The sequence below is a fragment of the Neurospora tetraspora genome (genome assembly GCF_033439725.1).
Source record: "Neurospora tetraspora strain CBS 560.94 chromosome Unknown B0H65scaffold_2, whole genome shotgun sequence".
Lineage (NCBI taxonomy): Eukaryota > Fungi > Ascomycota > Sordariomycetes > Sordariales > Sordariaceae > Neurospora > Neurospora tetraspora.
This window is the reverse complement of record NW_026944384.1, coordinates 5,770,734-5,796,937: the sequence shown is the minus strand read 5'-3', so window position 1 is coordinate 5,796,937 and position 26,204 is coordinate 5,770,734. Positions and strand designations below refer to the sequence as shown.

General features: G+C 52.8%; 6 protein-coding genes across 6 annotated transcripts; 3 read left to right on the top strand and 3 right to left on the bottom strand.

Annotated features, from left to right (window-relative positions):
* Window positions 1-1,099: 1,099 nt before the first annotated feature.
* B0H65DRAFT_546861 (uncharacterized protein) lies at window positions 1,100-2,180 on the top strand (the record flags this gene model as incomplete). Its single annotated transcript, XM_062829469.1, has 4 exons — window positions 1,100-1,138; window positions 1,189-1,272; window positions 1,383-1,757; window positions 1,881-2,180. The coding sequence occupies 4 exons, from the start codon at window positions 1,100-1,102 to the stop codon at window positions 2,178-2,180; spliced, it is 798 nt and encodes a 265-aa protein (XP_062685157.1).
* Window positions 2,181-4,223: 2,043 nt separating this feature from the next.
* Window positions 4,224-5,057, bottom strand: B0H65DRAFT_137360 (uncharacterized protein). Its single transcript, XM_062820894.1, has 2 exons — window positions 4,821-5,057; window positions 4,224-4,748 (listed from the first exon to the last, which is right to left on the bottom strand). Exons 1-2 carry the CDS (start codon window positions 5,041-5,043, stop codon window positions 4,534-4,536), a joined length of 438 nt encoding a protein of 145 aa, XP_062685156.1. The 5' UTR covers window positions 5,044-5,057; the 3' UTR covers window positions 4,224-4,533.
* Window positions 5,058-6,898: 1,841 nt separating this feature from the next.
* Window positions 6,899-10,542, bottom strand: B0H65DRAFT_137399 (uncharacterized protein). Its single transcript, XM_062820895.1, has 2 exons — window positions 10,011-10,542; window positions 6,899-9,918 (listed from the first exon to the last, which is right to left on the bottom strand). The coding sequence occupies exons 1-2, from the start codon at window positions 10,201-10,203 to the stop codon at window positions 7,121-7,123; spliced, it is 2,991 nt and encodes a 996-aa protein (XP_062685155.1). The 5' UTR covers window positions 10,204-10,542; the 3' UTR covers window positions 6,899-7,120.
* Window positions 10,543-18,876: 8,334 nt separating this feature from the next.
* B0H65DRAFT_137305 (uncharacterized protein) lies at window positions 18,877-19,873 on the bottom strand. The gene is made up of 2 exons (XM_062820893.1): window positions 19,516-19,873; window positions 18,877-19,390 (listed from the first exon to the last, which is right to left on the bottom strand). Exons 1-2 carry the CDS (start codon window positions 19,743-19,745, stop codon window positions 19,009-19,011), a joined length of 612 nt encoding a protein of 203 aa, XP_062685154.1. The 5' UTR covers window positions 19,746-19,873; the 3' UTR covers window positions 18,877-19,008.
* Window positions 19,874-20,269: 396 nt separating this feature from the next.
* Window positions 20,270-21,835, top strand: B0H65DRAFT_136890 (WD-repeat protein pop3). Its single transcript, XM_062820889.1, has 3 exons — window positions 20,270-20,589; window positions 20,694-21,211; window positions 21,275-21,835. Exons 1-3 carry the CDS (start codon window positions 20,568-20,570, stop codon window positions 21,689-21,691), a joined length of 957 nt encoding a protein of 318 aa, XP_062685153.1. The 5' UTR covers window positions 20,270-20,567; the 3' UTR covers window positions 21,692-21,835.
* A 440-nt stretch (window positions 21,836-22,275) lies between these two features.
* Window positions 22,276-25,397, top strand: B0H65DRAFT_556606 (aconitase family-domain-containing protein). The gene is made up of 3 exons (XM_062830058.1): window positions 22,276-22,560; window positions 22,662-23,515; window positions 23,580-25,397. Exons 1-3 carry the CDS (start codon window positions 22,516-22,518, stop codon window positions 25,105-25,107), a joined length of 2,427 nt encoding a protein of 808 aa, XP_062685152.1. The 5' UTR covers window positions 22,276-22,515; the 3' UTR covers window positions 25,108-25,397.
* The last annotated feature ends 807 nt before the right edge of the window (window positions 25,398-26,204 follow it).

Sequence of the window (26,204 nt, the reverse complement as noted above, 5' to 3'; positions counted from 1 at the left end):
TCGTGTGTAAGACAAGGTGAGTGCAAGCAAGGGTCCGTCCGTCTACCAACCTTTGTTTATGAACGTGAGGGAGTCTAATTGGCATCCGTTGGTTGGGGTTTCATGCCCGAAAAGCCACAGCGGTAAGATCCGGGTCGCTAGCAACCCGGTCAGGCTGCAGGTTAGTGAAGGTATATTAATGAAGGTAGATTCGTGAAGGTAGGTTAGTGAAGGTAGGTTTCTTTTGTTCACCTAGTTATACCAAACCGCTCTTTCAGTAGCGATCATTACATCATGATATCAACCCTTGCAGCCTAGCGAGTTCCAGATGAAGCCTTGGGCTAGGCAGCGGCGCAACAATCTAGCTTAATTTACAGACAACACACCGCCCCTTAGTGACAATTCTCATAGCGCCACAATGTGACATGCAAGAGGAAATAAGGACTCGTGCTTCATTCTGACGACAACGACTAGTCTGCCAGGCATCCGAAAGTCCTTCATTCCTACCCGGAATGGTCTGTTGGCAATGCCTATCTCTACATTCTCCGCGACCGTGCGCATGAAGAATTTCTTGGACCGGACTGAGTGGGCAACGAGGCAGGGGCCGGCCGATCATTTCAGTGTTGACTACTTGGGCAATCCGGACAAGGGGGCAGGAGGGCTTGTTGACTTATTCTGTCATCAGAGTATGAAGTGAACCAGGTGAGACCGAGTTATAAACAGTATGGCATCTCCTGCAAAACCTCTTCTCTTTTTTCTGTATCCGCTTTTCTCTTTGACTATCAAAACTTGCAGGTCACTGCCCCTTCACAATAGCCGAGTAACCCTCGACATAATCGATCAGTCTTTAATCACTTTCCGTCTGCGGCACGGCATTCTCTCGCTTTCTCGCATTCTCACACGTCCAAACCCTTCGTTCGAGGATTGCCTAGTCAAACAGACTTATTTGCCACGGCGGTCCGTATTCCACCAAACAATGTAGCAGTTACTCTTCCTCGGACCATCACTCCACCCACTCCCACCACGGTCATACTCTCAAGGGATAATAGGCTCAGCATCTGCTGCATTTGGTGTTGGAGCTCTTACCATAACTGATCAAGGGTCTTCATCAGCAGTGAATATGGAGTCGCGGTCCCAGAAGAAGAAGAGGGTTGTTGCTGTAGGTTATCTCTGACTGACAATCTCACTGACTTCACTTCTTGATCAAAGCTGACAGCCATCAGTGCGAGCGTTGCCGCAGACGCAAGATCAGATGCAGTGGCGATTTGGGCCAAGGCCAACCCTGTACGAACTGTAAGAATGCAAGGGTAGAGCCGTGTCTCTTCCTCCGGGTTAGTATAGACTGTTGTTGCTTCTTCCGATCTGTTTGCATCACCGTCACTAACCCCCAAATTATATCACAGGTTTCGTCCCACAACATCCCCCTCAAGCCCGATACCACTTCTACCATCGGCTACTCCGTCAATGATGCCCGACACGCCAACGGAACCATCATTCCCTACGGCCAACACCTTGGGGCTGTTGGTGTCAGCGACCATCGTAGTTACCCTTACGGTCACCATCAAGCCCCGCCGCCGACTAGTCATAAACAGGACTTCCCTGCCACAGCCACTTACGCGTCGGCTCCCAACCCCTACGGCGATCTTACCGCTGTTGGTGTGGGCAGTCAGTTTGCTGATTATACGGCAGCGGGGCACCCGCCGGTGCATGCCATGGCTCATGAGATTGTGGGCATGGTTCCTAGTTGGAGTTCTAGAAAAACTACTCCTTATGGCGGTGTATATATGGACTCAGCTCCATAATCTTACGGGGGATATGGCAGCTCGAGCCTCGTCCATCGCCCGGCACACTATAGTGGTGCCCATCATGGCCACGGAACTCCTACTACAACCGAATCCCAGTCCCCCAGCTTTTCCTTCTCCGGTACTGCGTCCCTACCCACCACTAGTACCGGCGCCGATCGCTTGTTGCCAAACCCCACAGCCAGAACCGGTACCTCCCGCTCCTCCCTCCCTTATGCCGGCGGCACAGCCATGAAGACCTCTTTCCAACCAGGAGTATCGAGCCCCCCCGCCAATGTCGCTGCTTCTGCAACTGCCTACGGCGGCTTTGATGGTCTTCCCGCGTCTTACGGATCAATTCGCGAAGTTGAGGGAGAGAATTGCGAAGGCGCAAAAGCTTCTGGAGGAGGCGGATGCTAAGGTCATTGATGGTGTTGCTGAGCAGCCCGTTGACTTGTAAGTGCCCCAGTCCGCCGCGATTGCCATCTCGCTGCGGTTGCATATCGGATTCTAGCCATGCGCCGTCAGTAAACAAGTCTGACTCAGAGGTCGTAGAAGTATCGCTTCCTACCCTTTCCACACGTTCACGCTCTTAGCCTGGTTCTGTTGACCTTGGTACTAGGCAGAGCCTACATCAACCCTGAGAGACGAAGACTGCCTGCAAACAAGACCGCGCTTCTGTGTTTCCTTGAGATAAGAAAGTCGAATTTGGATGGGAAGCAACAGTCGTAAGGAATGCTTCGATGCCGACTTGTTGAAGCCTTATTATTTTCTTCAACGAGAACCCAATACGCCGCCCAAAGGGTAGAAAACAAAAAAATCCATCGTATTCTTCTACAATCTTCATAACATTCCCAGCATGGTGTATTTCTTCTCTTAGTTTCTTCTGTGTTTTGGTTGTGACTATAGCTATGTCTTGCAATCCATTGTAACGGCCTGTCTTGCCAGTAGTGTAGACCTCATGCATCCCCACCAAGCCGTCCAAGGTCTCGGCAGTGAAGAAATGACCGCAGCCCAAAACCACAATGGGGGTTTCATTGAGATCGATCTCTTCGTAAGTCTTGAACTCCAGCAGGTCGACCCGGTCGTCTTTGCGGGAGCAGCACACCTGGCAATAATCCTGCGGACACTCTTCCCCACACAGACTTGAACACTGGTGGCCACATGTAAGACGACGGGTACAACGTTCATCACACGGCAGCCGATCGCATGGCGCTGCACAAGGCATTGTGCATGACCCTTAATGTTGGCATGAGTAAAAATGGCATCATTTTCATCGTTTTCCTTTACCATTCAATATCCTCTCTCCGCTTCATATCCCCATGCCTCCGGCTCTCCATATCCCCATTCTCTTACTTCTTCCTCAATCCAACCTGGTTAAACCCAGCCTCCACTGCCGACCTCCCCTCGCTTTCCAACCTCTACCGCATCACTGGCAACGCTCACTACCAGAGGGGAGTCTCTGTATATCGGGCGTGCTGGGAATTGCTGATTGTGTGGAAAATGGATGGGCAAAGAAGACGGTAAACAACAAATGCTGGTTATTGAAAGAAGAGTTAGAGAGAGTAAACAAAGACCCACTATTTATGGACCCGGACATTGGCTGTCTACCAACCATGGCTGTGCAACCACCCTGATCCTCACTGTTAACTCTATCCTGGATAGCCTCAACACCAAAGGATCTGCTATGGGCAAACAAGACCCAAATATTCCAACATCACCCCAACTTCGTACACAGTCCGGTTACACATGCAGGGCCCCGAAAGTGAAAAGCACGCTGCCGACTTGGACCGATTGAGACTGTTTGACACACGACGGTCTCACAAGAGATGCCGGCTTCACCGCTTGCCCACATGCGATAGCTTCATATCAATTATTCATCACTCCCGTGGCGGCTCGCCAGTACTTGTCAATTGCGGCTAAGAGCATCTGCATCAGCATGGTCCTGTTCTTTATTATTCCATCGCTGCCCGCTTGCCCACTTACTCATACCTCTTTCCACTCATTCACTTTCCCTGGTCTTCTCTCCCATTCCCGTCTTCACCACCGACAATGCTCTGTTGGCATCAACATGGCTTCCACCATACAAATACAGCACGCAATAGGTCAAGACCTTTTTACACTTTAGCCGCCGCAAGACAACGGGTATGGCTGCCATTATCGTCAACAGCATCAACACCACAACCCAAGTCAAGTCCTCAACAACGCCACCTTGGTCATTTACGTCACAAGACCATTGGAGATCAGGAGCACCAAAGACGAAGAAGCGAAGTTCAAGATATTTGATTAGACCCCCGGCTGTTGGCCCTGATTACCAACAACAACAACAACCTGTTATGATGAGACAACAAAAAGCAAACGCACACGTTGAGACCCTGCCGCCCAGAGGCCCCCAGACCGAAAACCCCTGATTACAAAATCCGGATCCAAAACCCGCCCAAGATTAACAAGAAATCTGAACCAAGGAAACGCCGTTGGTGTTGCTATTGCTTCCCCCACCATTCATCCATCCTCCCAGTTAAGTCACGGTCCTTTCTTTTTGTGCGCCCTCGATGCATGCTGGCCGTATGCTCTGAAAAACAATCGACGCCGCCCAACCCTAAAAACGTGGTGGATGATGTATCCACGGGTACCATCAAAGAGAAGGCAGCCTCCCAGTTTTGGCTCCAAAGTTCAATGACTCGCACCAAAAAATCAAAGCAATGCATCCACCGTCATAACGTCCAACTTCCCATGTTCACACAAACATTCTTCCTCGGGACACTCCAACAGGCTAGTGCCTCCGGGACCTCGACTTTGACGACAACTCCTTATCCTTGTTGTGCTTCTTTTCCTTGCCGCTGTAGTCCAGCGCAATGTCGTAAGATGTTGGTTGTCCGGCCTCCTCTGCGGTCATGGATACACCATCTTTGGGGCCCCTTGTACCGCGCTTGCTGGAATCCTTTCTCTTCTTCCTGGAGCTTTCAGGAGCAGAGCCGGGAGCAGGTGCTGGTTTGTCTGTTAGCTTATTGCTACCGAAGTCCGAGGTCTCAGGTCACTGGAGGAGGGTCCACCACATACCTTCTCTAGGACAGTTCCTGCAGCACATGTGATCGCAGGTCTGGATGTACTGCCACTCGTTGGTAAGGGCATTTCTCTCCCATCGCGGGCTCGGCAGCATGCCGCCACACCACCCGGTTGTATTTGGGGAGCCGCATTGGCAGAATGTCCAGTTGCCGTTGGTGTTCTTGAAGTCACAGTTCTGCAAGGGACAACCGGCGTTTGAGGGCTGTTCTTTGGCCATGGTCGTGTTGCTGCATTGCTCTTGGTATCCCGTATTGAGGTCGATCTTGGCTGCTGGGCAATAGTGCCAGCGCAGCGAAGTATGGCCGCATGAGTATTCCGGCGGGGTGTCCGTGGCACATCTTGATGGTATATGGAGGAACGGTGATGTCTTGGTGATGTTTGTGTTGAGGTTGTTCTGATGTTGCCACTCGGGGTGTGCAAAGTACGTTCTCACTCGGAAGGTAGGCTTGTATTTGTCAAGTCAGAGCGTGCTGCTAACTTCTTGTTGTAGATGCTTATCGTGGTCTGGATCTTGATCTCTGTCGTCCTTTCGGTGGTTTGGAGGCCGGATATATAAATGATCTCGCTCAGGTTTCGCTTGATCATGACGGGAGTATTTCTTATTCTTCCATGCCCCGATCCTTTTTGGCAAAGCTAGCAAAGCTAAAGATAAGTCAAAGGCCTGAACCCTTGCCGCTCCAACACCAACATTCAGGAGTAGTGTGACCAAGCGGTCGGCTTCACATTCTCCGATGTGTGTGAAGAGAGAGGCTGATCGGGTCATTGGTTCTTGGAATTCAGGGTATTGCCAAGCTAAGTGGGCTAACAGAAACCTACACGCCTTGGGATCGCAACACAAATTGTGTGTCCTTCATATCGAGAGCCAAAAGTACACAGGGGTACCTCCCACTTCCCCAGACTGAACCGAGCCTTATCGATCTTTCAGCCGTGCTCATGGCCACCGTGGGAATACGACACATCTATTAATGCCTTCTCTTACTTTATAGGCTCGAAGCATCACATCCTGCCCGAAGCCCCACTCCATGCTGCAGGCTACGGCAGTGAGGGCCTATGTTATTCACGCGGATCTTGGATTGTCTGCGAACTTCCCGGTCATCCCGCTGGCTTAACAGGCTTAGCCAGACTTTGTCCCCCTCCTTCGGACTGATTACTCTGCCTCCGCCGACGGCTTCGCACTGGGAGCATAAACGTCTTCGACCATGGTGGATTGGCATCTAAAAGGCCCTTTCGGTCATCCATACCGTACCAGTACTATCATCTGCGGTGGTTGTCATGCAGACGCTCGCAGATATTGGATGGTTGCGCTGTCGGGAGAGACATGAAGTCGGCTGAACAAGTTGCATTGGCATCGATACAATTTGGGATAGAGATCTGACGACAAGCATCCTGCTGCCTTGTTTGGGTGATTTGGGTTTCTCTCTCCTTTCTTTTTCATTCGGAAAACACCTTCTCCGGCGACTTACCATCCTTGACAATCACCCGTAACCATCTCGGGGAAGGCTCTCGATTTGGAACGCTGATTGGCCTCAAACTGGTCCCTTGCTTCCCCTGCCTTCAACCTCCTATCTTCTTCCTCCCTCTTCCTCCCTCTTCCTCCCTCTTCCTCCCTCTTCCTCTAACTTGCTCTTCCTCTAATTTGCTCTTCCTCTAATTTGCTCTTCCTCTCTCTATCTTGTTAACGAGGCAGATAGGCTCGTATTCTGCCTTGTCTGACGAACTTGTACAAATACTAGACATTTAGCTAATACCCACCTCCCTCCTCCAGGCAGTAGCCGCTCAGTGTTACGACGCGTATCATAGTTGTGAGGACTTCCGTGCGAGATATCGGGAGAAATTTGGCCGCACGTCATACGTTTCCAACGTCGATAGCACCTCTAGGCTTTGAATGCCCCGTACTGAACTAACCGGGGAAACATAACTATAGTGTGAAGGGAGAAGGCCTCTTTAACTACAAGGGTCTGCTCAGCCGGACCATCATTCACCTTACGATGATGGAATTTCTGCAATGTTGTCCGGATAGTGCCAAGAATATTCGCATACTTGATACCCGAGTCCCTGAGAGGGAAATCAGAGCTGCGAAAAAGTACATGGAGTCCCATTCTGCTGAGTTCACCAACCTGCCCAGTGCTGAACGCTCAAAAACAAGTTTTCAAACATGTTAGCCCTGAACTACGAAGACGTGAAAGCCTTTCGTCTCGATAGGATGCAGATATATAGATTAGAAACTTTACCGGTAGTTTAACCGAATGGAGGCCTTCAGATTGCACTATACAGCAAGAAGAATTAAGATGAGCCTAGCTACTCCATTCCGACACAGTAGCCAAGGGCGACAGCGTGTCAGGATGCTCAGGCCCAAGGACTCGCTGCCGAGCCTCAACACAGTCTTGCATCAACGCTAGGGCATCTTCATGTCGACCTTGACTATTCCACGTGAAAGCAAGGTTGGCCATGCTCGTCAGCGTCGAGGGATGATCGGCCCCAAGCTTCGCCTTGCGAGTCTCCATCACCTGCACAAACAGCTTCTCGGCCTCCCCCCACCGGCCTTGGTTCCAAAGCGTCGACGCCAGGTTGGCCATGCTCGTCAGCGTCGAGGGATGATCGGCCCCAAGCTTCGCCTTGCGAGTCTCCATCACCTGCACTTCCAGCTTCTCGGCCTCCTCCCACCGGCCCTGGTTCCTGTAGGTTGATGCTAGGTTGGCCATGCTCATCAGCGTGTCGGGATGATCGGCCCCGAGCTTCGGCTTGCGAGTCTCCATTACCTGCACAAACAGCTTCTCGGCCTCCTCCCATCCACCTTGTGCATTAACGTCGGCGCCCTTATCGAGCAGCATCTCGACGACCTCTTTGTGGCCTCGTGCCGAAGCCGCCTGGAGCGCCGTGCCGTAGTATCCGCCTTGTGTATTAACGTCGGCGCCCTTATCGAGCAGCATCTCGACGATCTCTTTGTAGCCTTCTCTCGAGGCCGCCTGGAGTGCTGTGCCGTAGTCTCCGCCTTGTACATTAACGTCGGCGCCCTTATCGAGCAGCATCTCGACGATCTCTTTATGGCCTTGGAAGGAGGCCGCCTGGAGCGCCGTGCCGTACTCTCCGCCTTGTGCGTTAACATCTATTTTCTCCTTGGCCAAGATATCTTCGACGACCAGCCTTAGACCCAGATAGCTCGCCAGAGCCAAATCAGTCCAATTTTGCCAACTGATCCACCTCGGTTCGAAGTAGTTAGGCGCCCAAACCATCGCCTTCCCAACCACATTACAGAGCGCGCGCGCATCCTTCCGTGATCGGTCTGCAAGGACATCTTCCTGCGAGATGTGGTGCGAAGGCCAGTGGACAGCTGCGTAGGGGAAGAATGAGCGTTCTTGACTACCGGGAGAGTTCTGAACTGGTGTTGCGAGATCTGGCAGGAGTAAATAGTGAAGGCAGACCAGTGACATCGTGCTGTGCGACTTTGGCATGTTCAAGCGCCCTTCCCACTTGCCTTGTCGTTGAGGATTGGTGAGGAATTCCCTCGCTGTCTGATGAATGAAAGACAGCTTTGAGTCGTAGACGCTGATGAAGAGGCCGCATAAGTTTTTGACGATGCTTCGGAAGTTGTCTCTTGGCCACAATTCTGATTCAACGGCCGCGTATGATGCGAACCGTTGTTTCTGTAAAGCTAACGTCAACGCAACGTTCGCCTCGTCGAGAGTCAGGGGCCGTGCAGCGGTGAGGGTGATTCGGAGAAGTATATCGGTTTGTACTTCATCCTGGCTTCTGCTCAAGATCTTTTCGTACGCTTCAGACACCTGGGATGGAATATCAGACAATAGGCTCTCAACGCTTGACCGCTTCCCGTATCGACTCAGGTTCTCCTCGATTATGTCGAATATGAGATAAAGCCACAGGTATGTGCGGTTCTCCATGCTCTTGAGGCGCTGGGAAATCTTGCGTCGATCATCAGCGTTGAAACTACCCATGACTGTATTTACGCGCTCATCGATGACCAGATGGATCTCGCGGCCGATGTCGGCAGACTTGTCGTCGCCATCGAATCGCAGATACTTTGTCGTAGGGAAATTCCCAAAATTAGCCTCTAAATGGTCGTATGGACGACTGGTGATGAGAAACTTAAGCTTCGAAGACGAGTGGGCCAGATGGTGCGGCTGGTAGTAGAAGTCTTTAAGCTTGTTGATCAATTCCTTCCGGCTACTTTTATCGCATTCATCAAGAGCATCGAGGATGCAAACGACTTCTCCAGTGTCCGAGGATCTGACACACTCCAGCAGGGTTCGCCAGAGCTCAGAGAAGTTTTGGGTCAGCTTTTCACCGTAGTTCTTGTGGCGGGGCAGCGCATTTCCGATCAGGCCGCCGGCAGGGTTCTGCGTGAAAAGCTGGTGGAGGATGGCACACAAGGCGTTGGTGCTGTGCATGCGGCGTTCATCTCCGTCCTTGAAAAAGAAATGGCAGACGGTCGAGGTCGTAACGTTCGTGGATAGCCGATGGTCGTCGATCAGAGCCCGCGACAGGACCGACTTTCCACACCCAGGGCCGGCAGAGACCCAGAGAAGGCTGGACGTGTTGCTGTCTCGCCACTTACGGAATCTGTCATCGTCGAAGAACCACTCGCATGTGCCTTCCACCTTAGGCCGGTTGAAGTTTTTGTAACCTTCGTAGTCGGACGCGAGATCTTCAAGGAGAGCTCTTTCCTTCTGGTCCTCGTAGATTCTCTGGGTCTGCCTCCCACCTCTTTCAAGAATCCCCCGGATCTCGCCGAGAATGGTCCGCGACTGTTGTATCTCTTGCAGCTGGCAGTTCCAGCGTTCCTTGATTTCCCCTTCATTGAGATGAACGATGCAGCCGCTGCAGTCTTTACTCAACTTATCAATCTCTGCTGCCTTATTATCCCAGTCGTTCCAGCCGGCCACGTTTTGCCACGCGCGCGAGAGTTGGGCTATGGAGAGATGGCATATGACGCGGGCTTGATATTCGATGATGTACGAATAGACCTTGGCCAAGGGTTCGACGAGGCGTTTGTAATATTGTCGATGTTCGGATTGGAGATAGGTCTCTTCGCAGATTCGCCAATATATTTGGAGGTTGCCGATTAAATTGAAGCCTTTTAGCATGGCCTCGTTTTGGGTGGTACCGCTTGTGAGGAGCTGCTCCGGTAAGCATGCGCATAGGAGCTGGGAAGATCATAAGACCTACGGGGAGAAGCAACGAAACACCGGTCCATGCCAGCGCCGTGTACGGCTGAGCGCTGAGAGCGTCCTTGACTATCGGGTCGGACCAGAGGAGAAACTTTGCCAACTTCTCCGCCTGCTCTCGTATCTTTAAATCCACCCCCCAGAAGCGAGACTCGCCACTGCTTCTTCTCCCGATCTTCTAACAGCTGCGTCATGATTGACTCGACGGACCGCGGCACTGAAAGGTCGATGCTGGCTGGGGGGTCGCCTTGCACGGAGGCCAGATGCTTCGCGTAGTCTGCCGTCAGCTCGGGCTCCCGCTCCCGGAATATCTTGTATGCCTGGCCCCACGGATCGACATCGTGGCTTGGGGAAGAGGCCGTGTCGGAAGCGGTGGCCAGACAGCACGATCTCCTCGGGAGGCGGATGCGCTATAATTGTCGGGACTGGGGGGATTTCGGAAGCGGAAGCTAGCGCCGACGCGGACGGTAAGGCTGGTGCGGTTGGCGGGGTCGCAGGCGGAGATGAGACTCCGCTAGCCGCCTTGGATGCGCCGTCGGGTTTATACTTTCTCAGCAGCCTGTTCGTGACCTGCGAAAGTCGTCCCATACTGTTCCGGACACCGGCCACGAGCCGCATCGTAGCTTTGAAGGAACGTCTTGACTGAGGTGACATAGTGAGGCACTTGAAGATGATCGTTTTGTTTCGGCGTTTTGTCTCAAAGGTAGCGGATGCTATGTTTGATGATCAATGGATCGAGTTTATGAAAGTGCCGGGAATTCCTCTCTCCTGCCATCTAGGACAAAACAAGGAAAAGAAACTAGGACACTGTGTTTTCTCGAGGCTATGATGGAGCATGGGGCTCTCTGTGTTGTCACCTTGTCAGGCGCGAAATGGCTGACGGCTTCCTCCTAATTACACGCCAATCACCCAAACGACATTTCTTTTCTAGAGGCCGAGCATTCATGTATACCAGCAGCGGCCTGGTAGCTTGCACCACTTATGGGGGCGTGGCGCGGGTAGGGCTGCAAGTCGGAGTGGAACCTGCAAATCAAAGTGGAGTCTGGGTTGTCAGTGTTGTCAACAACCGAGCCGTTGCGATAAGCAGTGTTCTTAAGCGGACAATGCGTTGATGCCTTACTTTTCGTTTCCTTTGGGACCTATGAGCGCATAGAACTGACGCCAAGCGGCGATTGCACCGACCAGGAGACATAAGGTAGTTGTCCATACCGCACAAAAAAATGCTTTGTTGAAGTCTGTTACGGGGCTGGCGCCCGAAGATGCGGGGTCTGGGTCTCCACTCAGACGTTCTGACAGTATGGACACCTAGTCGACGGCTCCAGCGCCGTCTACGTGGCTAGTGCTGACAGCGTGGGGTAACGCCTCAGGGGGCGCAGGCGACGCATGGGTGTCGTACAACAGACTCAAGCAAGTCTTCCTCGCTATGCGAGCTACTTTTCTCTCCTTTGTAGAACCTCATCCATTCATTACACATAACTGGGCCGAGGTACTAGGAACCAATCAGGAATGGTCTTCTGACCGAGTGCAATCTTGGTGTTACCCGTGTAAAAGATCTAGCCGCAGTGTCAGGACGGTCAACTTTTCTCGTAATCCGCCCAATTATATTCATCCTTTTAGCGCCGCCTCCCCACTTACCGTCTTGCCTCCGTCCGAACGATATGGATATGGGAGCTGGTGGTTCAGTTTTTTGACCCTACCACGTGATTAAAAGACCCGGTTCATATCCTTCCGACTCCGATAGCTAAGCTACCATATCGCCTGACTAGTAGTTGGGTCGGTGACGACCAGCGAATCCCAGGTGTTGTATGTTTTTTGAGGTTTTTTTTGCCTTCCGCTCTCAGATACGAACCTTCTTATGCATGCTTCCTTTTCGCAGCTTTCACGCATTCTCTTTGTCTCGAACAAAATTGCTGCTGATATTTTGAACATCGCCATTTCGAGCCCGTCCTGAATTGTTGTGGGGCCTGGCTCTTTCGGTTTGGCCTTTTCGCTACCTCTTCAGGGCGCCTTACCGTGATAAATTGGTCGAGCATCACGGACATGCTCTTCGGAAAACGAAGAATGGCCGGGACGAGGGGCTTGGCCAGCAAAGGAACTTCTTTTATACCTTTCGGGTGCGATGCCAGGGACCTGAATCCTCATGTACACTGCCAAATCCTTTTCCTTTGGTAGGGATGCTTGGAAATCCATATGAACATTCTGTCAAAGCACAATGGCCTTGGTACTTCCCCTAACTGAACGCTGCTGTAGACTACAGCACCTCAAAAACATCTTGAGACAGACGTAGGGCAAGAAGGCAGGGAGGCAGGAGAAATGTAGAAAGAAGACCAGATAGACAACAGCTGGCAACCATCAGAAGGAAAGGAAACATACTCAGCTCGTTTAACCTCAGCTCCAGATACCCGCTTACCGCCTTCCTAAGAGCCTTCTTCTCCGTCTAACCGCTTGCGAAATGTCAGTGAGAGGTTGTCTTCACGGCTTCCTCCATTCCTTCTTCCCACCCGCTCGAAGACTTCCGCCTTGCTTCTTCCGCCTAGCGTAGCACTGCAAGTCCAGGCTGTCCATGCCCAGAGCGGGTACGGGATCTGTCTGTCTACTACTCTACTCTAGATAGCAGTCGGCATCCTCCGTAAATTCGGACACAGGAAGCGAACGGGGAAGGAGTTTATTTTACGCTTGCTCACGATCTCGGCCTAGGCACGGGATCTTTCATCTTCCTCGTGCTCAAAATGGAACGTAACGGCTATAGGGAGGTAGGTAGATTGGGTAGGTACGCAGTCTAAGAGTACCTATCAGCCAGATCAGATCGAGGCCGAGGCCATCCAGGCTACATGTCCAGACCGCCCGTCCAGGCCACCCAAACAGGCCACCCAAACAGGCCACGGAGATGCACATCCCCATATCGGGTAAGGCTACCCACGAGCCTGTCCACGAGATGCGACTCCAGACGGATCACGGAAGTGACGGAAGTGAAGGCAACATCCGCCCCAGGTAGTTCCTTGGCCCCCTAGTTCCCTGGCTCTCTAGCTCCCGTGCATGTGTCGCGCTTACGGCGGCAGGGCAGGGAAGGCAAGCTAGGCAAGCTAGGCAGGCGAGGCAGGCGAGGCAGGGCAGGCAGGACAGGCAGAAAAGAACTAGGGGAAGGCAGGCGGTTCGGCCTGTGACCCTGTTCGGACCCCTTTCCGGACCCTGGTCGGGACCTACTCGGGATCTGGTCGGATAACTAGGGAGGGTTATAGCGAGTTTGAGCGCGATATCTGATCTGATCAGCTGCTTGGCGGCGGGCGGGTAAGGGTTGGTGACGTTACTTCTGATTCCCGGATGGAGAATGCCGAACGGATGATTAGTGAGTGTATAGTAGCCAAATGGACAGATATGATGTGTGCGTAAATGGGCAGTTGGGTAGCCATCATCGGGTTCCCTTCCGGAGTAAGGCATAGGATGGGGCATCTGCCGGTGGATCTGACGGGATGAACGGGAGGAGGTCGAGGTAAAGCTTGCGACTGGAATGCCCTGAGGCTGTGACCATGTGCTCTTTCCCACGTTCCGTAACAGGAGTTGGAGTTGGTGGAGTGGGTTAGTGGGAATGGGCGGGTAAGCGGGCGGTTGATGTGACCGTTAGGATGGCCTATAAGTGGAAAAGAACACCACCAGACTGATGCTTTCCTATTTGTGTATCCATCCCTTACCTACCCATCAACCAACATCCGCACGGGTGTACTACCCACCCGGCCTGGGTTGACGGAAATAGTCGAGTGTCAAGAGCAAGCATTGTAGCTGTAAGTTGGCAGGTACGGACGGACGTACCTCAACCCATCACAGAACCGCATTAACCGCGGTTCCAGCGCTTCAACCCGCTTCTCCCCATTCCCGACGTCATACCAGATGATCAGCCTCATGGCATGACACCCGAACCACCTCTACTCTGCAATCGCCGCATCGCCCAATCGAATCGAGTCAGTCCAGTCGGTCAGTCCGGTTCCGGTCACCGACTCCAGGCGGATGAACGTTTGGCTCCAACCCGTCTCTTGTTCCCCCACGTAAGTTGAGGCCCAAAGCTCGCCTTACCTGCTTACTGTTACTCAGAGCCGGAAGATGAAGATGGAAGATAATCATGACTGATGGAAAGCAGACCGGGCGAGCGGTCGCCTTGTGGTTGCCTTGCCTTGCCTGATGGCATTGTCTGTCTTGAAGATCACCCATCCGTTGCCTGTGACCTCAGAACCCGTCCTTCAGGACACTACTCCGTTATTCGTCTCTCCATCCGGTGTATGGCTCGTTCACTCGGTGGTTGACGGAGTGAATTACTCCGCATAGTGGATGAGCTGAAGAAAAGCGCAGAAAAGATCATGCATTTTCCATCAATCCCTTCCAATTGTGTCCTTATCACCTGAAACATATCAAGTCAAGCCCACAGCTTTTGGGTCCTTCTCTGGCTGAAGCGCTAATCCCTTTTGTTCCCAATCCCACTATCCGACCGAGTGGAACTATCCGACCGAGTGGAATGTTAATGGGTTGGTTGGTTGAGTAACTGGCCCGGTGCTGGCCGAGGCCGTGATTCGTGCCGCCGATGTCTTGGAGTTGAGGTTCCGGACACAGTGCTTGACGTAGGAAAGAGATGGCCTTCCCTTCATGCGCATGCTAGACAGCTACTAGCTACATGCATACAAAGGGTAACTGCTGAGCCTGCATCTCGCAGATGTTCACTGTATGAGATGCAGCTGGTCTCTTTGCTTTTTCAAGTGAGACTGTTTTGGGTGTGAAGGAAAAGAAGGGGATCGATGCTGAAAAATGAGGCAAGTATAGAACACTGACAGCATAAGGTGACGGCGAGGGTAAAGTAGAAACTTACTGTAGCCACAAATCGTCGACAATGTCCATTGTGTTCGTTTCTGAAGTTTTCCCCTTTCTACACTGTAGAGGGCAGAACACCACGGCACTTGTGTTTGCGGCTTCTCCTTCCTTTTTTCTTCCCGCCCTTCCCTCGAATCCGCCATTTTAATCAATGTAGGGCAGCGCCCAGACCCTGTAGGCTGTCGGTCTTTATCCCGCAATGGATTTCGAAGTCACGTCCAGACCCTGTAGGGTACCGCACACGAAGCCGGGGAATGAGAACATGGCAACTCGCAAGGTTGACCGGTGAGTTGTGCCGCCAACCGAATGTCGAATCTTTCTTCTGTTCGGCAGGTAGCCGAAACGTGAGGGGGAAGGGAAACTGCCAAGAGAATCTCTCGAAAATGTAGAAAGATGAATGGCGAATGGTGAATGGGGACTGCCAAGATCGAAATGTGCTGAGTATGCATCCGTGTGAGAAAGTTTGGTTCACATCAGCCCTTGTTTCTACTCCCACTTCCAGTGCTAAGCGCCCTGAATTATGTGGTTATCCTCGTCGAGCATACTTCCACGCTTTAATTTCGATAAGGAGGGTCTTTTTCGCCCAATCGGTGTGGTCATACAGAGCAACGACCGAAACAGGACATCATACCATGGTGACGCACCTACAATGATCCAACCGCCTGGTGAGAACGGACTGACCATCTCAGCTCTTGATCCTCAGAAGAGCTGCCTAGTTGATACGGAAGAGAGACTCGACGACGACGCTCATCATGCCAGGCAGCTTGCTTGTTTGGAGAACCTGGTGGAGTGGCGTAGCGACCGAACCAGGTGTAACAAGCGGCTCTTAGACAAGGGCAAGGTATCTTCGGAAGCCCCGGCTTTGGTGTGCTTGAGACATTTGGTTGTCAGTGTTGCGCACCTCACACACAAGCCAAGTAAGATAATGCAGGCGTAGTGAGAACAATGGGTTGGAAGTTGATGTTGACTTAGCCCTTGAAGCTCACTGACGAGTGAGGTGACCGGCACATGACGAAGCTTCTATGTAGACGCACATATGTCTGGTTAAGTAACACCTGACTTGTCACAAATGGATCGGTGTGCTAAAACTTGCATTGAGAACCGTGAAAGTTGCAACCTTGAGCCATCGCTGGAGAGCAAGGCACCCGCAAAAACCTGAAAATGCTCAGGTTCTTGACGGGGAGATGTCCAGTTGGTCTGGTTGGTCGCACCACTCCCGTCGAATGATCGATGAGAAGCACTGCATACCATCGAGAAGGACTTGGAGATGGCCGGTAGGCAAGCCTGAAAGGGAGATTCCACGGGACACAGGGCCATAGAGACCGGAAGGCGATAGACTGAACACAGGGCCTTACGGGGCGTAAGTATGTAACCCCCGAAACCATGGCTCAAGGAATACAGACCGCGCTTCCCGGATCCTCAACTGACGGAAAACTACTGTGAATGTTGTCGAAGTTATCCGAGGGTTTCTAGAGACCTCAATGGCATGCCCAACCAGGACAAAGGAAGAGGAGGTAGAATATTGCCTGAAGGAATAGCGGGGAACAACCAGGTTGGGCAAGTTGGGGCAACATCCGGTCTCACCATCCCAGTCATAAGTGACCTTATCCGCTGGCTTCGGTATGAGCCGCACCTTACTGGTAGGCCTGTCATCGAGAGGGGATGTGCGTGTCCTTGCTGAGACAGTATCCAGATGTCTCGACTTAGTGTTGTCTCATAGCTTGGAGTAGAAGCCACATATGGACAGTTTAAGCCCAACCGACTTCTCACTGTACTGATATGAAATAGGTCGATGGAGGGGAGCATTGGGAGTCTTTTTCCAAGCTTGATAGTGGTCGCAATAGCGAAAGCTACCGTGGGTAGGTAGTGGAGTTCCTGGTAAGGTAGCAGAACTCGGTCTGTCGGGCGCTCTCTGCCCGCATTTCTGCGTATTACTGGAGGAAGTGTATGCACGCATCCGCTATTATTGTTGTCCAGCCCAAGAGAAAATTATGTAGTATGTCGACACAAGTAAGCCGGACTATGGACTTTTCCAATCAGGGCTGTAATGAATTTTTGTTGCCATTCGATGCACAGCTCAGAGCCGGGTAGCTGCAGCGTCCAATGCAATGTGCGGGATCGCGGACTCGGTGAGATAGTGCATCTTGCTTGAGGTAATCTCTCGCTCGACATTTCAAGCATGCCGAGAGGAAGTCCATGTTGCTGCTGCAAAGAGCAGGATGAGCACAACCGAGACAAGGCGGGAGATGCCTTCCAGAAAAGGAGCTAGGGCAGTTTCTGATACAGGGTCGAACCTGGACAGGCTTACTTCGCTGGCAACATTGGCCCGTCTCTTGTGTGCCATCGGCCCAACCGCGATGTGCTTGAGAGTGCCATGGTACCGGCCAAAGGGCGCTGATGGTCCAACATACCCCCCATCCCAGAGCGGCAGCATCATCACCGGTCAACCACGTTGATCAGCAGACCCCTCTGGAACGGCTTCGGGTCTGGGATAGGAATACCAGACACCGGCGTAGACAACGCTACGTCAGGATATGGTGCAAAGGTTAGTGTCTAGCGGTGAGGTGGTGTCTCTGTGTAAGTCATAATCGTTTGTATCTGAAGATCCCGAGTGCGTGCCGTGGTCCATAATTATAAGAACTCCGCTCATCCAACGCCGTGCTCTGTCTGTCTCATTAGTCTCCAGTCTGACAAGATAATCTGATCTTACCACCAACCTCTTTATCATTCGGTAAACGACTCGCCATCTACCTCGCAGAATCAGGACTATCTTGCCCATCAACAAAAGTTCATCATCATGACTAGCCACCAGCAACCCGAAAGCTGCGGATGCTTTTTGTACGGCGGACGGATGGTGCAACCCGAAAATTGCACAGCTTGTGCTAGCAGTATGCGCCAGTTAATGTTAGAAGACCAACGTTTATGGCAGCTCTGGACTTGATGCTGACGATCCTTAGGTGGTGTGGAAGCTGTATAAACGGCATGATCTACAGAGAGTGCCCTCACGGTCCTCAAGCCCCCTCTTCATACCAATACGGCGGTGCTGCTTCTGGTGGCTCTGGAGGCGGCGGTGGTGGATTCCGTGATGGGCGCGACGGTCGTAGTGGTGGGCGATGTGGTGGGCATGGTGGCTGGGCACCAACATCTCACGGACACGGACGCACTGCCTAGTGTGATATGGGGAGAAGGGTGCTAAAGGTTTCGGGATGCACAAACAACAAGGCACAGTTGTGCTGACGTTGGGCTAAGGGCGGGAGTACAAGGTTATGTTATGTTTGGCAAGGTGTTTGGGGGTCGTGCTTTAATCAGGGTCTTGGGATGTTTTGATACCTCTTGATTTTCATTTGCAAGGGTTCAGGGGTTGGGTGTCTGGTCCTCGTCTCTTATTTTCCCTCTTTTCTCTTTTTCCCCCTTTCTTTTCTGCAGGCGTCCAGGAGGCCGCACAGGGTTTCTCTGTTGGCTTCAGATCAGTTGATCTGGCATTACGCTGCGTCGCGTTGCGTGCGTCAGGCTGCGGCCCCGAGCCTGCAGCCTAGCCACGAAGGAGCAACAGGAAAGGGATCATTCGCTCAGCACATTCCGTATCAGCCGAATACTATTTGAACCCTCGGTTGGAGCCGAGAGGGTCATTGAATTCTCCTTAGACACGTTACCACCTGTCGTTCTAGATGGCCCAGTGCCACTGATGTCAACGCTTCTGCTAGCAGCCGCATTCCCGTGTCTTGGTTCATTCCACGGGAATACGAAATGGTTCATCGGGCCTTGCTGGGTGATCGCGTGAGGGAACGGTACCATGCATGCATACCAGCACGCTGTTCTTTGATATCGGTTGCTTGCATCACCGGTAGTTTTGCAGGAGAAGGACGGCCAATTTGCTGACATGGATGGGTAAGATAGATCCAAATTAGCCGTCGTTTTCTCAAGAACCCAAGGCTAACTTGTTTCAAGGCTCTGCGACAGAGGTGAAGCTCGAGGAAGGACAAAGTCGTGGGTGGAGAAGCGCTCCTTGTACGACCCGGTGGCCAGCTGTGCTCCCGGTGAGACCGGGCATCCACCGAGTGACCAGCGTTGTGCTGCCCAGCACCCGAATCCTCGGTTCGCCTTGTATGGGAGACGAAACGCGTCCAGTCACGCTGTTCCGAGTGCTACCTGAGGTGTGGCCTCACCGCAAGTCCGAAGGTTGAGTTCGGAACGGAAACCGAGCATGTGTGCTTCTCGAGATGCGGGCAGCTTGGATTCATCCCAAGTTCGGACATGGAACGAAACCGACAGGTAGCACAGCGATGGTGGGCGACATGACGCAGGTCGCTGGGAGGAGACGATCGGGCAAATAAAAGTCCAGTGCGGGAATGGTGCCCCGTCGAAGTTGGTTGATCATGCTGATAACCGGGAGAAGCCGAAAGCTCTGGCGGAATCGGGTACCCGTACCACACTCGGGCGCCGAGAAAGGCTCCAACAGGTGGATGTCCGCCGCGAAGACGGGTTCTGAGACGCAAACAGCCGATTATGGAGTTTGAGGATTGGTGACTTGTGCGGTGTGTTCGTCAGGCCGGGGCTCAGTTGCGCAGGGGGGAAAATATGGGATCTAGACAGGTCAGCCTCCACCTGTGCTCTCGGGGGTCAATCAGTGCTATTCCCACCCACTCACTTACAAGAAGGCTGTCCACCGAGCAAGTAGGACTGTAGGGTGTCGGTGGTACAGAAGCAGGGCCCACTCGCGCTTAAAGTTGCAGGTCCCAGAAGATGTTGACCAACAGAGAGCGAATATTGATAGGTCGCTGAACGGATATCGGCGGACGGTTGTACAGAACACTCTATCACAGGCCAACCTGGGAGGCGGGGGACAGGAAACGGGAAGCAAGGGAAACACCGCATCTGGCATTCGGATTTGCCGTAGACCTCATCACCAATGAATGCGAAGCCCCGGGTGTCGAAGTAGTATATCCAAGACGGATATGGATAATGACGGCATCAGGTGCAACGGGCGGGTGTTCGTGTACATGGTGTTTCGCGGCATCAAGGTGGACACTGAGAGTTTGCTGGACGACAAGGGCCTTGAGAAGGAGGACAATATGCTGAATTTGAGATGTTGCTATTTTTGGATCATAGAGTAGGAGAAGAGGAAAATTGAAGTGGATTATGCGTATAGACAGGATCCAAGCCTCGAGGATAGGGAAGCTATACAGAAAAAATTCAATGTTGATGTCTTGGTGTAAAAGTTGCCCGGTTGTGCTTGAGAGGAAGGAAAGTTGAAGTTGGGAAACGGAATTGCTGTTGCTGGTTGGTTGAAGGACGTGTTAGTGGGCGGTCCCGGCAGGCAATTTCAACGACAGCTGCTGACATAAGCTGTGTCCAACTTGAGCCCCACCGTTTGTCCCTCCACTGTGGGGCAACCTTAAGTCCACTCCACTTCATCCGTCTCTTGCCTGCCCCTGCCGCCCGCTGCCTTGTCCATGCAGCGCTATCAGTTGCTATCAATCGATGCAGTCCGGTGCCGTCCCGCGATCATCAGGGCCTCCTTCGACCGTCCCGTCGTTAACATCGATTTCAGTTCCACTTCGAGACATCGCGTTGCACGGTGATCCAAGTCTCATCTTCCCATACTGACGCGTTCGCTGCCTGTTACCGACTGCCCGAGCACCGGAAGAAGAGTATCTGTGGACTATGGAATCATAGCCTCTGTATTCCCGTCGCAGTCGCCATCATGTCGGTTATCCTTTGCACAGGTATGGCTTGTCTTGTCCCGGTCTACCTTGCCGATGCAGTAATGCCCCAACCCCTCGATCCTCAAACCGAAACAGCTGCTGACTTTTCACTTTGCCCTTTACAGCTGGTTACGACCACACCATCAGGTTCTGGGAGGCCCTCTCAGGAATCTGCTCGCGCACCATCCAACACCCCGAGTCTCAAGTGAACCGTCTCTGCATATCCCCCGACAAGCGATACCTCGCCGCCGCCGGCCATCGCGATGTCAAATTATTCGACATTCGTTCCACAAATCCACAGGCCCTCATGACCTTCCAGGGCCACACCGGCAATGTGACCGGTGTGGCCTTCCACTGCGAGGGCAAGTGGATGGTAACAAGCTCGGAGGACGGAACGGTCAAGATTTGGGAAACCCGCACCGGAACAATCCAGCGAAGCTACAACCACGGTTCCCCGGCGAACGACGTTGTCATTCACCCTAATCAGGGAGAGATCATCAGCTGCGACCGCGCTGGAAGCATTAGACTGTGGGATCTGGCCGAGAACACTTGCTCGCACCAGCTAATCCCCGAGGAGGATGTTTCAGTGACAAGTGTCACGGTTGCCAGTGACGGTACACTCCTTTGTGCGGCCAACACTGCTGTAGGTTTTCTCTCCACCGAGACATTCCTTGCTCGAGACTGACACCTCCTTTCTTTCTACTAGGGCAACGTATTCGTTTGGCAACTCATCCAGGCCTATGACCGCACCCAGCTGATCCCCCTCACCCACTTTTCCGCACACAAGGAAAGCATCACACGCATCCTCCTCTCGCCCGATGTCAAGAAGCTCGCAACGTGTAGCGCCGACCATACGGCCAGGATATGGGAAGTCAAGGAGATGGAACCTGCCACGGCCGATTCGGAACCGCAGGCGTTCCCCCTCGAGGCCACTCTCAAGGAGCACCAGCGCTGGGTATGGGACTGTGCCTTCAGCGCTGATAGTGCCTACCTGGTAACTGCCTGCAGCGATCATTATGCGCGGCTGTGGGAGTTACACACGCAGCTTGTTATCAGACAGTATAACGGCCATCACCGCGGTATTGTATGCGTCGCTCTGAACGATTACTCCGAAGCTCGCTAGTGGGAACTTTTGGATGAGGCTGAGGAGACGACGACAACTTACAACACCGCTGAAGTGTAGGGCGGCTGCCGAGGGATTTCAATGTCTACGTCTCTATATTGTGCTGTCTTTGTAAGCATTCCCCCTTACAGTGTCATGGCAGGGGCATCTTTATATGTTTTTTTTTTCCTTTTCCCGGGTATTCTTTTCGAAAGCGACTGGCGGGCTGTTTAGTAGAACCGGCTATGGCAATGGCGTTTTACGGTTATGCAAGTATTGTTTGGTAGAAGTCCAAAAATCACACAACGTCATGAATTCTCAAAATCGCCCGCCACGTCGTTTTCATGATACTTGGTAGCAATAAGTATTGCTATATACAATTCCGTCGGATATAAGGACAATTCAAGACGAAAGCTCGGCCGAAGTCGCGGACGATTAGGAACATACGGGTTATGATTGGTCCGAAACGGCGAGAGGTGATCCACTGTATGTAACATGTCAACATCGGTCAAGGGTACTGCCAGGGGTTTACCTGCGATCCGGGACTTTTGGGGACTTGGGCATCCCAGAAAGCCAGAACTAAAAAAAAATTGGAATCAAAGAGGAAATACAAAAAAGTTGCATTTGTTAGAGAAAATGCGGAATATCATTGGCCAAGAAGGCAGCTAGCGTGCCTGTAGTGTACCGCATCCCCGGATTTGCTGTTTGGTTGGCGGCGGCACTCGCAATGGCTCCGTAATTCGGACCAAGGTCGGGTGAAGATAGTGTAACCGGCAACTTTTTTCCTCTTTTCTCAAACAACCAAGTCCTCCTCCTGTACAGTCTGTCAGTCCAGATCGTACATCATGAGGTCAATTGATCTTGCCAGTCGCTCAGGCGTTGCCCTCAAGGTATGCCATCTACTTCTTGCTAAACTACCGAGCCCAATCCTATACAAAATAAAGGGCTATTTGGTGACTCACCAGCGCTAACATGTCGTCCTTTCTCGTAGCGGGCAATCCAAGCCAAGCAGCTCCCGCGCGTCGCATGCGCTTCCGCCCGTTCCTTTTCTTCCACCTCCTCCAACAACACCGGCGTTCTCCCTCCCAGATATGAGACCCTCTACAACAAGTATTCCGAGGTCCGCCGCGTGCTGGGTTCGCAGCGCCTGACCCTGGCCGAGAAGATCCTCTACTCCCACCTCGACAATGTCGAAGAGTCGCTCCTCTCTAACACCAACGGCGGCCGTGACATCCGCGGCAAGGCCAACCTGAAGCTGAAGCCCGACCGTGTGAACATGCAAGATGCCTCCGCCCAGATGGCTCTCCTGCAGTTCATGACTTGCAACCTTCCCCAGCCCGTTATCCCCGCCAGTATTCACTGCGACCACTTGATTGTTGGATCCAAGGGTGCCGATGAGGACTTGAAGGCCGGTATTGCGACCAACAACGAGGTTTTCGACTTCCTCGAGTCGGCTGGCAAGAAGTATGGCATCGACTTCTGGCCTCCCGGCGCTGGTATTATTCACCAGACCGTCCTCGAGAACTACGCCGTCCCCGGTCTCATGATGCTCGGAACCGACAGCCACTCTCCCAACGCTGGTGGTTTGACTACCATTACTATCGGTGTCGGCGGTGCTGATGCTGTTGAGGCCCTCGTCGGTGCTCCTTGGGAGCTCAAGGCTCCCAAGATCCTCGGTGTTCGCCTGACTGGCAAGCTCAACGACTGGGTCAGCGCCAAGGATGTTATTCTTCACCTTACTGGCCGTCTTACCGTCCGCGGTGGTACTGGCTACATTGTTGAGTACTTTGGCCCTGGTGTCGAGACACTCAGCCTGCCCGGTATGGCCACGGCCTGCAACATGGGGTGAGTCCTTCTGAAGCTTTTCTCTCGTCGTATAGAACGCGTTGGCTGACATTTGTTGCTACAGTGCTGAGATTGGCGCCACTACCTCCATCTTCCCCTTCACCGAAGCTTCCAGCCGCTACCTCAAGGCCACCAACCGTGAGCAGGCCGACAAGGACGCCAAGAACTTCGAGAACTTCAGCAAGGGCTCCGGCCAGGATTCCTTCTTCAAGTTCAAGGCTGACGAGGGCGCCCAGTACGACGAGTTGATCGAGATCGACCTTTCCAAGCTCGAGCCCCATATCAACGGTCCCTTCACTCCCGATCTTTCCATCCCTCTTTCCGAGTTCAAGAAGACTGTCCAGGAGCAGAAGTGGCCTGAGAAGCTTTCTGCTGGTCTGATTGGTAGCTGCACTAACAGCTCCTATGAGGACATGACCCGTTGCGAGAGCATTGTCAAGGCCGCCGAGCAGGCTGGTATCAAGCCCGCTGCCGACTTCTACATTACCCCCGGTTCCGAGGGCATTCGTGCCACTCTTGAGAGAGACAACACGCTCCAGACCTTCGAGAAGGCTGGTGGTATTGTCCTCTCTAACGCCTGCGGTCCCTGCATTGGCCAGTGGAAGCGTCAGGATGACATCCCCAAGGGCACTCCCAACGCCATCCTTACTTCCTACAACAGAAACTTCCGCGGTCGCAACGACGGCAACCTCGAGACCATGAACTTCCTCGCCTCGCCCGAGATCGTCACCGCCATGGCCTACGCCGGTTCCACCACCTTCAACCCCATCACCGACAGCCTGACCACCCCCGACGGCAAGGAATTCAAGTTCCCCACGCCCAAGGGTCTCGAGGGTCCCGAGACCCCCTTCGAAGCCGGCCGCGAGGTCTTCCAAGTCCAGTCGGGAACCCCCAACCCGAACGTGGAAGTCGCCATCTCGCCTTCCTCCGAGCGTCTCGCCCTCCTCGAGCCCTTCGAGACCTTCCCCGACTCGGACCTCTCCGGCCTGCGCGTGCTCGTCAAGGTCACCGGCAAGTGCACAACCGACACCATCTCCGCCGCCGGCCCCTGGCTCAAGTACAAGGGCCATCTGCCCAACATCTCGGAGAACACGCTCAACACGGCCGTCAACGCCGCCACGGGCGAGGTCAACGTCGCCTACGACCTCGACGGCTCCAAGCACACGATCCCCGAGCTGGCCAAGCAGTGGAAGCAGCGCGGTCAGCCGTGGCTCGTGGTCGCTGAGCACAACTACGGTGAGGGTTCCGCGCGCGAGCACGCTGCCCTTCAGCCCCGTTATCTGGGAGCCAGGATCATCGTCACCAAGTCCTTTGCCAGAATCCACGAGACCAACCTCAAGAAGCAGGGTGTCGTGCCCCTCACGTTCGCCAACGAGAACGATTACGATCTGATTGACGCCGGCGATGAGGTGGCTACTGTCGGTCTGTACGAGATGCTGAAGAACGGTGGCCAGGGCGAGGTTTCCCTGCGGGTTACTAAGAAGGATACCGGCAAGGTGGTGGAGATTAAGACGAAGCATGCTGTTTCGAAGGATCAGGCTGGTTTTATTCTGGCTGGTAGCGCGCTGAACTTGTTGGCGAAGGGTAACTAAGTGGGTGGCCCTGATCTGTCTGGCGGAGGAAGGGGCCCGGGGAGAGGATAGGTAAAAGGAAGGAAAAGAGGAGGACGATATCCCGAAGCGAGTTGAAAGTTTCTGACAAGCGTTCGTGCACAATACAAAAAGACATGGATATAGGTACAGGAAAAGGGTACAGGTTTCACCAAAAGGAACGGACCGGACATACATAAAACGTATATGGACGGATAGATGAGAGAAGATTGTATATACCAAGTTGTATTTAGTGTCGATATGTATGGCCAAAAAACATACGTAAAAGCAAGATCACGGTCTACTTCTGATGTGAAGGGGTGATACACGATGATGAGGACTGCTTGGACGGGTATGGATGGTGGTTGAATTGAACTCGTGAGGTGGGAACCTGGGGGTTTGATTATCACCATGGTAACCCCCCTAACCCATCTGACCTATTCCAAAGGCGCAGCAGGCACCTGGAGGCAGGTTCAAGACGGTATATGGTGGTATAGTTCGAGTGACTATGAAGCTATCATCAGCCTCCAATCAACGTTATCATTACTAACTAGTCGTATTATAATTGTACCAGTGCCTACTTACCCATACCCCGGGGACCTGTCACCCGGGTACATATACCATACTTTCCGCTCCTTCCTTCCGAGGAACTCATGGGCTCCCGGTTTCATATGGGTCGCAGGTGTAGTGGTTCGTCCCGCTGCCCTGCAACTTGTAGCTCGGGAGCACATGGGTTCATTTCTCACTTCGAGCAGGTAACAATCCTTTTCCCCTTCTGGCCCTCCCCCGCATCCTTTTTTTTTCTGCTAGATCTGTGGCAGGCTATGTATGGCGTGTTGGATGAGTCTGAACCACAGAAATTGTTATGTGAGCAAATCGCAATGTTCTTTTTGGTTCCCCTGGTCTTCTGTCGCGTTCACTTGTTTCCTTGATCTTACTTCCGTCGTCTCATTCAGAGAAGACAACCACACCTGAAGGCTAGTTGTTTCTTTCTCCCCTGGATCTGTTCGGCTCCATAACTAAGTCTAGGCGTCGAAGACCTGTTGAAACTTGAAAGGACGGATATCCTGGGATGGAAGAGGCTGGAAAGTGCAATGAGG

Coding starts and splice junctions, on each gene's coding strand:
- B0H65DRAFT_556606 (XM_062830058.1), top strand. CDS start 22,516: ATGAGGTCAATTGATCTTGCCAGTCGCTCAGGCGTTGCCCTCAAG. Junction 22,561..22,661: donor GCTCAGGCGTTGCCCTCAAG/GTATGCCATCTA, acceptor CCTTTCTCGTAG/CGGGCAATCCAAGCCAAGCA. Junction 23,516..23,579: donor GCCACGGCCTGCAACATGGG/GTGAGTCCTTCT, acceptor TTGTTGCTACAG/TGCTGAGATTGGCGCCACTA.
- B0H65DRAFT_136890 (XM_062820889.1), top strand. CDS start 20,568: ATGTCGGTTATCCTTTGCACAG. Junction 20,590..20,693: donor GTCGGTTATCCTTTGCACAG/GTATGGCTTGTC, acceptor TGCCCTTTACAG/CTGGTTACGACCACACCATC. Junction 21,212..21,274: donor TTTGTGCGGCCAACACTGCT/GTAGGTTTTCTC, acceptor TCTTTCTACTAG/GGCAACGTATTCGTTTGGCA.
- B0H65DRAFT_137399 (XM_062820895.1), bottom strand. CDS start 10,203: ATGACGCAGCTGTTAGAAGATCGGGAGAAGAAGCAGTGGCGAGTCTCG. Junction 9,919..10,010: donor GTGTTTCGTTGCTTCTCCCC/GTAGGTCTTATG, acceptor CCATGCTAAAAG/GCTTCAATTTAATCGGCAAC.
- B0H65DRAFT_137305 (XM_062820893.1), bottom strand. CDS start 19,745: ATGCCAGATGCGGTGTTTCCCTTGCTTCCCGTTTCCTGTCCCCCGCCT. Junction 19,391..19,515: donor GCTCGGTGGACAGCCTTCTT/GTAAGTGAGTGG, acceptor ACACCGCACAAG/TCACCAATCCTCAAACTCCA.
- B0H65DRAFT_137360 (XM_062820894.1), bottom strand. CDS start 5,043: ATGGCCAAAGAACAGCCCTCAAACGCCGGTTGTCCCTTGCAGAACTGT. Junction 4,749..4,820: donor CAGGAACTGTCCTAGAGAAG/GTATGTGGTGGA, acceptor CAGACAAACCAG/CACCTGCTCCCGGCTCTGCT.